Source organism: Ascidiella aspersa, chromosome 2, assembly GCF_963924565.1.
Source record: "Ascidiella aspersa chromosome 2, kaAscAspe10.2, whole genome shotgun sequence".
Lineage (NCBI taxonomy): Eukaryota > Metazoa > Chordata > Ascidiacea > Phlebobranchia > Ascidiidae > Ascidiella > Ascidiella aspersa.
This window is the reverse complement of record NC_139448.1, coordinates 39152897-39163858: the sequence shown is the minus strand read 5'-3', so window position 1 is coordinate 39163858 and position 10962 is coordinate 39152897. Positions and strand designations below refer to the sequence as shown.

The 10962-nt window shown below is 36.7% G+C and overlaps 1 protein-coding gene across 1 annotated transcript; it reads left to right on the top strand.

The window, feature by feature from the left end:
- Positions 1 to 1270: 1270 nt before the first annotated feature.
- Positions 1271 to 5079, top strand: LOC146165701 (CUB domain-containing protein 2-like). Its single transcript, XM_083381005.1, has 6 exons — positions 1271 to 1357; positions 1742 to 1871; positions 2291 to 2418; positions 2780 to 2869; positions 3587 to 3716; positions 4931 to 5079. The coding sequence occupies exons 2-6, from the start codon at positions 1781 to 1783 to the stop codon at positions 5077 to 5079; spliced, it is 588 nt and encodes a 195-aa protein (XP_083237131.1). The 5' UTR covers positions 1271 to 1357; positions 1742 to 1780.
- The last annotated feature ends 5883 nt before the right edge of the window (positions 5080 to 10962 follow it).

The window sequence follows — 10962 nt, the reverse complement described above, 5'->3', positions numbered from 1 at the left end:
ACATTAATTTGCAATTCATTCGAATCAAACATAATAGGCGATACAATATTCTTAGTATATTTGGCAAGGAAACAAAGATTAAACGTGGTTCAATGACACCTGGAGGATAGATCGGCCACATAACGATAACCGATACCTTCGCCCGATCCCTATCCCAAAAAGGTCGCTTTACTCCCCGTTATCTTGTGCTTTCCAGGTGATTGCCCTCAGGAAAGAACAGGGAGGTTATCGGGGTCATTGAAGAGCCCGAACTACCCCCTGAGCTACCCGAGGTGGACGTCGTGTTCGCTTACACTGAAAGCACCCATAGGACTAGTAAGTATTGGGGAGACATGACCGCAAATGGATAAAGTAGGGGTCTATAGCAGTGGTTCTCAACCGCCGGTCCGCCAAATATATTACAATTTATATCTCAATTGCAAAATCCAAGCTGTTGAAGGCTTGTCTAACAAAATTCGAACTTCGCCAGTTGTGACGTAACATAGTTAATGGCTTACTTTGGACTTCAATTAACGTCACAATGCTGCAATTATTGTGCCCAACTATTTAAAACTAGGCAACTACTTGTTTAAGTCCTAAACTTTAAGACCAGTTGTACGTGAAAAACTTCAATAGAACCACGTATAACACTTTTGATATCAAAAAGACACCAGCAAATGGCTTATTCAATTTTTCTATTATTTGCTTTTAAGTTGCCTACTTTTGTGGTAATTACATTTTGAGGTGATTTTGATGGTCCACCTTATTATTGGCAAGGACATGACCACAAATGGATAAAGCAGGGGTTGGGACACAGAGGATGTGGGATTTAAATAACTCGAGTCCGACTCTGACCTAGAAAATAAAGTCCCTAGTCGCATAAGAGATAATAGAAGGTCAGGCTATGTATAGTCACTGGCGGGCATTCCGGCTTTTACGACAATAAATGTCAAAGTCCTTAAAAAAAAAAAATTTTTTTTTCTGTGAGAAGTAGAAAGAAAGTTTATTACAGTATCAACATTTCGACCACCTATTCGGGCGGTCTTCTTCAGGGCAATGCAATTGCAATTAGACGAAAAAAATATACCAGACAAACATTAAAGGAAAGACAACAATGTGCCAGGTTCTAAACCACGAGGCGAAAAAACATGATTGCCCGAATAGGTGGTCGAAACGTTGATAACTTAATAAAATTTTACCGCAAAAACAAGTTTACAGTTGAAACAATGCCTGGTAGCCACATTCATTTAGGTGGAAATCAAGTAACATATAGATATTGTGGCAGGTTATTGCGGTTGGTTTCGACGCTTTCAAATTGGAAGGACCAACGTTCAGCATTTGCACGGACAAGGTGGTCGTTTATAACGGACTTACACAGGTAGGAGGTAAAGTAAACGAAAATAGTGATGGAGCATATAAGATGACATATTTTAGGTTTTAGTCGCCATACCAGGGGTCGGGAACCTTTTGAGCTAAGGGAGCCATAAAAGCCAAATATTTTTTCTAGATATAGGTTGGCAAATAGTAATGTATTTATTTGGTTCTTATTTAACAGTACGTATTAAAAGTATAAAGCACGAAGCTGAGGTCTGACTGGGATTAAAGTCATTTTCGTATGACTTGTTTACAACCATGGTATGCACGACGCATCATTACGCAACGCTTGCGACCTTTAAACAAATAGTGACGTCATTTTAGATATATTGACGTCATTAATTATATAGTGACGTCATTATTTGTATGGTGACGTTTTTATTCGCAGAAACTAGGTACGTTCTGTGGGACTGACCTGCCATTGCCGATGGTGAGCACCGGAAGAATAATGAAGATTGAATTTTCGTCCGACACATTTTTTTCTGGCACAGGATTTCACGCAGTTTACGAGGCAACAGGTGCAGAGCAAATTTGTGGGAAATTTTAGTCCGGTATTTTTTTTTTTTAATTATAGGCCTACGTGAGTTTTGTGATGCTGAAAATACAAAATGGAGCATGGTATACGACTTTGAAGTTATTTCGCAAAAAAATGACTTCAACTTAAGTTACTATATAAAAGATTTACCATAAAGCTAAGTATTAAAAGCCTGCTTTAAATTTATGTTATTTGTTAAAAGTGTTGTGCGTTACACTTTCAGGCTTGGTTTAAAACTTAACGCTCAAGCAGCCTAATTCAAAAAACATTTTAGTAAAACCTAATTTATTTATAAGTAGGCTATAATTGACTTAAACTTAAGTTATTTCTCTTTTGACCACAAGACCATGCTTATTTTATAGTAAGACAATAAGTTTTCCTAAATCCACATTTTATTCACAGATGGTAACCTGGTGTGCGGCAGTTCATTTGTAACAGGAAGCAGTGGATATATCAGGTCGCCAAATTACCCGAACAACTACCCGGCAAATACACACTGTGTGTGGAGGATTGTGGCTTCATCGGGAACTGTAAGTACAACACTGTTGTAATGACGTACTTAAATCACTGTTATTACATGACTCGCCTTGACTGAAGTTACTGTTTTTACATAACTTGCTTGTCTTAGGTCATTTGAGTGGAATTTGAAAAATAGTTTTTGAGTTTTTTTTCGGCATAGTTTTTTTCATTTGGAAGTGTGCGTACAAATGCTGTGTAGCCTAATGAATTACTTGGCTTAAGTCATTGTACAACGGTAAACGTGATGCTTAGCAAGGGGTCACTTATTCCCGACATTTAAAACAACAACAAAACAGGCCTTATACAAAAAAACCTTCGCGAACCCAGGTTGGGAAATACTGGTTTTACTAAAGTTGGATTTTGTTGTTGCAGATAATTTCGTTGGAATTCGTGAGCTGGTCGCTGCAGACTGGATGTGGCTTCGACAACGACAACGTCACAGTTTACAATCAAGAAACACACGTCAGTTGCTTTAAACATCGTTTCTTGAACTTTCACTTCTGTTCAACCCTTGTATGGGTTGTCCGATAATATCGGATCGGAGCCGATACCCGATACCAAGTGGTTGTATCGGTACTTAAACATTCCAAGCGTGCACTTCGCCCTTACAAAGCACGAGTTTACCCCGTTTTGAACCTTTCACCAGTTTGACAACACTGCACTGAAAGCGCTTTGCTCGAATGCTTGTCTCACATCACTGGCGCACAGCTACGCTCGCGTTACTCTAATTGGCTTCGTGTTACCAATGTAAGCTTAGCGGTTGAGGTTTCCAACATCAGAGTACTTCCGTGTTTTCGCAAATAATACAAAGTAATCTTGCCTGGCCATGCTGTTGGATTTTTTTACATTAAAAAAAAATTGAATGAAGTTGGTTTTCTACTTTCCCTCCTGGGGTGGATTCCCCATCCCGGTTTGAAAATCTCCCTTTTTAAATATTTCGTTGTTGTTTTTCATTTCAGTAGCACAATAAATTTTAAGTACTATACGTTGATTTAAAAATAAAAAAAATTAAAAAAGTTGGTTTTAAACTTTCGACTCTCTCCCTTTGGGACGAATTTCCCCTCTTTGGTCTTTTTGTTTATTTTTTTTTGTTTTTACTTCCAGGAACACAACACATTTTTGTTAATGTAGGTTAATTTTCACATTTATGCGATTTTTCTTCATTTTTTTTACTTTCAGGTTTTGGGAACATTTTGTGGAGCAACAGCGCCCTCTACCGTATTTTCTACGGGCCGAAGGATGAAGGTGACCTTCAACTCTGATTCCCAAGTTCAAAGAAGCGGGTTCAAACTTAAGTGGACGGCACGCAGTGAGTTGAACATAATAAACAAGAATATAATGCAAAAATCAAACGAAAAAATAATATAAACAACATGTTGATGTATTTCTATAAGTTCGGTTTATGGTAACTTGGTTGGTTTGCGAAGAGGTCGGCCATAAACGTAGTTTGCGAGCAGTGAGTACATTGGGAAAATAAAAGTCCCTGGCTTAAAATAAAAAATGATTCAATTTTGAGCATGAATCATATGAACAAATTTTATTTTAAAACTGGTGTTAATAACTTTTTTTTTAAATGTTAAAAGAAAAAAAGACTTACAATGCGAAATGAACTGTGTTTAATGTTTCAAAGTAGAGTTGTTCGATAATATTGGTTCGAAGCCGATAGCCGATACCAAGTGGTGGTATCAATATCGTCCGATACTAGGGGCGATATCGATATCATCCGATATTAGGGTGGTGCTGATCCGATATAAATCGATATTGGAATTACAGTAATAATTTGCGATTCAGCGGAGAGAGTGTAGCTCAAAATGTAAATTTATTAAAAATAAGTAAGTATATGTTGATGGATGGGGGCGACTGAAGTTCTAGCGCTGAAGCAAATTTAACCTGGAACATTGTACTTTGAACCTTTTCATCTACTTTCCTTGTTTAAACATACTAGTGACGTCATTTGGTTTGGTACTAGTGACGTCAAATATCAGTCATCGGTAGCGGGATCAATTGTCGAATATTGGACATCTCTATCTTGAAGTATTGACAGATTATAAAATTGTATGAATGTAAAAAATCTGACAAAAATGCAGCAAACATATAATGAATCACAGGGCGCCGCTCATAGGCTTGCAGCCATCATTAAAAAACATTTCCAGTTGAGTTTTGCTGGCTTTTTGGTAGTTAAATTCTTAACGACAAAAAAATATTTAAGCTCATGAAAGTTTTTGCCTCAACAGGAGATTAAATACGTATCCTGAAATAATAGATATAAAAAAAGGGGAAAAAAGAACAAAATGAATCACAGGGCAGCATAAGTGCGGTTGAGAGCTGTTGTGATAAATCAGCACAAAACATTTCCAGTTCGTTATAGCTGGTTTAATGGCAGTTAACATTGACTAAAGATGATACTACAGGTTCGTATCGAAACGTCTTAATCAAACCGATGTCGATCTACTCGACCTTTTTGACTTTGACATTTGCTGTGAAGTTACGGCACTTAAATTTGTAAAAACTCTGTTTCTGCAGCCTCTACATACTCGTGTGGCTCAACCCAGCTCACTGCGAGTTCTGGAATCCTAAAGTCACCCAACTACCCTCTAAAATACCCCCACAATGTCAGGTGCGTTTGGAGGATCTCAGCTTCGTTCAACCAGGTGGGACAACGCCAGCATTAGAAAAAAGTTTCAACATTTATAGTTGTTAGTTTTGTTGAAATTGTCTGATAGTTTTTCTATTTTATATTTCATTCAATAAGTTCAATGATTTACCATAGCGTCAGTCTAAAGTCAATATTAGTTTAACGAAATATAGCATAGATTCGAGTAATTTGGAATTTTTTTTAATTTTACTTTTGACTTTAGTTGGAGAACAAATATTGGTCTTTTCTGTTAGAGACTGCGAAAACAAACTTTTACGTTTACGACAGCAATAACCTTACTTTGCGTTCTCAACCTAGGAAAGTTTTGTGAATAGATCTGATTGACACTTGTCAGTTCGTTTTTTTACCTCTAAGATAATGCAAAGTTTTTACTTTTGTGTATTTTGCTACTCTTACATTTTGTACATACATTTTTAAAAACAAAATTTGGTGAACACATCTGATTGACGCCTGTCACTTCGTTTTCATCTCCTACATAATAAAAAAAAATACTTTTGTGTATTTTTCTACTCCAGCATAACTTCTGTACATGAAAACTCCGCTGGCTAAACAAGTTATGACAAATAGCCTAATGCCGACTTTCCTAAAATAAATATTTAAACAAACAAATATAAGGACATTTTCTGTTTGCCGCCATAAATTTTAAGATAGTAGTAGGAAAGGGGTAACGACATAAAAAAAATACGACGATGTTATCGGACAACAACCGATACCTCTTATTATCGGCCAGTCTGCTTTTAGCCGAAAATATCGTGTATCGGATATAGCCTATAATGAATATCCTACATTCTTTGATAATATGGAATCGTAGTCGATACCCGATACCAAGTGGTGGCATCGGTACTTGTCCGATACTAGGGTGTATCGTCGTATCGGGGCTAAATAAGATGCATATTTAGCAATCGATTCATAGGGTGTTATATAACTCAACCACACAGTACGTTGTTGAGAAATATCCACCAACCACTCTTTTCCACTTTTACAAATCCGACTTCAGCAAAATGACCCAACTCCGCCGCCCCTATGTATATACAGATTATACAGCCAAGCAAGTAGTTTGTGCGTAAGGTAATAATAACAAGGCTCTGATCAACGAATTTCCGCAGAAAAATAAGACTTCGCTTCGAGGACTTTGATGTTGAATCATCAGCTGGATGTCGACGCGATTACGTGGAAGTTTATGACGGGGAAAACATTGTGAGTAGCTCGGTAAACTTTAGTGTATAGCAAAGCACAACATACGCACTTTATACGGTACGAGATATTATAAAAGTTTTTGGTATATTTCTTCGAGTTCAACCTACTATATTGGCGTGTTTCTAACATATACAGTCGACCTTATAATTAAAAAGTAACGCTGTATGCTCAAAAGCGAGTAATTTTAGATAGACTCGTATTTGTTTTTAAATACTTTAAATTTTTTTTATAGGCCTCATAGTTGCTTTGTCCTAAAATAAATGTGGGATGAATAAGCTAAGCCGAAAAAGAGAGAAAAAAAAGTACTTTATATCCTATCGATATTTCACAATTGCACTTGGCAACCTTCCTTTCGCTTAAGCGCTGGCAAACCTAATCACGTTTACGTGTTTTAAGTAGAGTTCACTTTTAACAATTTAAAGTATTTTAATCCACCACTCTTAAATAAAAATACATATATTTCAATCATTTTTTCGTGTTTAATGCTTTTAGTTAGTTTTGCGTCACTGCGGCAACTCTAGACCTAGTGACGTCATATCTACGTCATTTTTCGTCAAGGTGACCTTCATTAGTGACGTCAGCCTTACAAGGAAAGGTTTCCGAATATCGTGGACAATATCACGAGGTGAAATAAATGGTTGTTGTGGTATTCATAAAGTATTGTCGAATTCACTTTGAACCAGGGCTGCGAAGTCGGTTAAAAATAACCCGAGTCCGACTCCCGAGTCCGGCTCCGGCCCAAAAAATAAACCCGAGTCCCGAATCCGGCCCGGATTCTGCAGCCTGTATTTCACCAAATACCTTAACGAAATAGCGTGGATATTCAGCAATCCCCATAGGGGTGTCGTATAATTCATTCAGTCACAATACATAGTTGGAAAATATTCCACCATATGCTATTCCACCTTTACAATTTCCAATTGGCGGTCATATCAGTTGTAAAATTTTGTACTGCGCATGCGCATGTCGGACTCGGGACCCTGGCAGTTTTACGTGCGGCCTTACAATGTTAACTAACTGAGTAGAAAAAGGGTGGTACCAGTCAACAATGACATAAATTCTAAAATACATTACAAAATTATACAAAGCGTGTTTTAATTCTCTCTTTTCTTTTGCAAAGATTTCTTAAACTATTTGAATTTTCCACTAAGATTTTAATTAGGCCTTCTTGAAACCCCAAAACTAAACCAGGCACCCCAATGGGTCCACCAGTACAAGATCCGTTGGTCTATTCTAGTGTGATGTAACATTTAAAAATAGTATATTTAGGGTACACAATTCTGTGTATGACGTCACTATTGCCTATTGTTTACAGGAGGCCAACTAACTCCGAGTGCGGTTGTCATGGCAACATTGCTTCTCGTCGCTTTGTCGGGACAATGGTGGTGGAAGTGACGTAACAAAAAGTCCTTGTTTGGATTTATCGTCAACGTCTGCTGTAAACAAAAACGATTTTAGTGATATTTCTTCGTTTCTAGTTTAAACTCTTCGAAAATAAGAATTGCGATGTTCTTTTTTAGACAAAATTACAAGTATTAACTCTTTTGACCAAAATGACTTGGCTAAAGTGAAATAGTTTTGGTCAAATTTAAGTGTTTTGAATAATTTTAATGAAATTTTTTTTCAAATAATTTTTGCGCACAAACAATTTGCTTGCTTTATGTTGCGTTTTTGTTATTTTTAGATGGGTTATTCCTTATAATCGAACACATTCACCCATTTTAAAAGTTAAACACTTTTTGTTCAAAAATAAAAAAATCGTGGATCGTCTTTACGTTAATAAACACACAATTTCAAAAAGTTTAAAAATACAACGTTTTTGCGATATTATTGCGTATAAGTTTGTAATATACTCTATAAACGCCTAGATAAAAAAACATCACTAGTGGACATTTACGTATCCCGAGCGATCCGAGAAAATATACAAATAACCTTTTATTTAGAGCCTATGAGTTAACCGCTAGTGGTCGCTGTAGAGATAAATCAGCAATTTAAAAAGACGAATTTATTTTGGTTCTTCTGCGGTGCATTAGAAACTGCAGCGCACGTGTTTTATTTTTGTACCAAAGTAGTAACTTTCTGGGAAGAAGTAACTGCCTGGATCTCGGCGAAACTTCTGATTGATTTACGCCTTGACCCTGTTCATATGTTGTTTGGTATTGTGGCAGATCAATCTGAAACCCTTTTGAATTGTTTGTTGTTGTGTGCGCGTTTCGTAATTTACCGCTGTAAGTACGCCGAATCCGTGCCGAATTTGAAATGTGTTCCTAAGTATGGTCAAATCGGAACATCTTATCGCCATTAAGAATTATAAAATTAACGACTTTCTTTGCAAGTGGCAAGGGCTATTTTAACGCTCACTTCATGTTACTCCGTAACCCCAACTGTATTTTAATGCCTTCCTGCTAATTCGTCGCTTTCTGACATTTTTTTTTATCTCGCCTTTTTTTTTCTTTCGCACTCGTTTTGTTGTGTCTTAATATCAATAAAATACTACAATACCAATTTTCCAACAACGATTTATTTTATCAGCCTACTTAAACTCTAAATAACAAAAACACTCAAGTATTGTAGTAAAAATGCAAATTCAATTAGTCCAAACACTAACTGCTTGTGTCCTGTGTAGTTACACAATTAGTTTATAATTTGGTAGACCGTTAAAGGAATTTAAAAGACTCTTCAGTTTCTGAAATCATTTCTTGGGTTTTTTAAGCTACCGTCAAGGTCACAAAGCTCAGTCAAGGTGAACGAAGCGCGAAGCAAAACTTTAGTTTTACCTTCGGCTAAATTCCCCACGAGGGTGAAAAAATACGTGGATAACCACAAAACTAAACTCGGTGCGAAACGTAAAAAGTTTGCTCAGTGCGTTTTTTTTCGAATGCATTTTTATGCGCGTGGTAAATTAGATTGTTGCACAATAATGCTGCAAGACAGTAGTTATTTATGAGTTTTAAACCACAAAAGTTGAGTAAATCGACAGCATCTTGATTAAGACGTTTCAAAGTTTCAAAATGTATTATTAAGCTACCGGTACATTACAAATCCATGCTTAGTGCACCCAGGTATAGTCGTTATATTTACCTGTGGGTATTTTTACAATAGTGATATTTGCTACCTTCCAACATTAAAAGGTCGGTTCATTTGGATGCAAATGATTAGTTCATTCTAGTGTTTTTCAATCATTATTCGGTTGAAGCTGAAAAATTAAAAAGAGGAAACTAAAATCAGTCAAGTTCTTTTAGAGGCAGCGAGACAAAAGGTTGAGATCTATTGAAGCGTAGCATTTACCAAAATAATAAGAAACCCAACTTATATTTGGAGCATTCGCCTAATTTAGTTATTCAGTGGTCTTTAACTGTTTGTAGCTGCAAACAAAAGGGGTAATTTGGGTTTTAGGGGTCTAATTTTCCGTTGTTTTGGCATTTAGATGCAAATGGTTACGCCATTTTCGTAATGTTTTGCTATTTAGCTACAAAAAGACTTAGCTGGTCACTTTAATATAACATAGAAAGTCTGGTATATTATGCACGGATCAGTAAGACAGCTTAAAATTAAATGAAAGCCAAAAAGAAAGCTTAAAATTAAATGAAAGCCAAAAAGAAAATCGACATAATCCTGATTAAGACATTTCGTCATCAGTTCGTGTAATACAAGTGTCTATCGATGTTTGGCAGATTGATGCCAATTTACTCGCCTTTTTGGGCTTTTGGAATCCAAATTTACTTTAGAATAAAAAAAATCCCTGAACATTTGTTTCGGAGAAACTTAAAATTTACTAAGTTCTTGTCAGGGGGACGAAGTTCCAAGAATATTTGTTCATTAAAAGGCTTATTAACAGTTGTGTATCGCCGGTTTGCAACCAGAGTATTCCAGTATAGGCGACAAAATGAAGACAAAAGTTGTAATAGTTGTGCTTACAAGCATCGTAATGCAATTGAGGATCCTTGTACAAGGTATGTGGGTTGTAAGGTTGTAAATAAAGTTTTTTTATATTTAGAACTTATAATAAAGGTATAAGTACTAAACGTAAACTTTTTGACTTTGTTATTCACATCAGGCTGTTCGGTCGTGGAGGCAAGTATTTGTGTCATTTACATTACCCAACATTAATTTGCAATTCATTCGAATCAAACATAATAGGCGATACAATATTCTTAGTATATTTGGCAAGGAAACAAAGATCAAACGTGGTTCAATGACACCTGGAGGATAGATCGGCCACATAACGATAACCGATACCTTCGCCCGATCCCTATCCCAAAAAGATCGCTTTACTCCCCGTTATCTTGTGCTTTCCAGGTGATTGCCCTCAGGAAAGAACAGGGAGGTTATCGGGGTCATTGAAGAGCCCGAACTACCCCCTGAACTACCCGATGTGGACGTCGTGTTCGCTTACACTGACAGCACACAACGGAGGAGTAAGTATTGGGGAGACATGACCGCAAATGGATAAAGTAGGGGTCTATAGCAGTGGTTCTCAACCGCCGGTCCGCCAAATATATTACAATTTATATCTCAATTGCAAAATCCAAGCTGTTGAAGGCTTGTCTAACAAAATTCGAACTTCGCCAGTTGTGACGTAACATAGTTAATGGCTTACTTTGGACTTCAATTAACGTCACAATGCTGCAATTATTGTGCCCAACTATTTAAAACTAGGCAACTACTTGTTTAAGTCCTAAACTTTAAGACCAGTTGTACG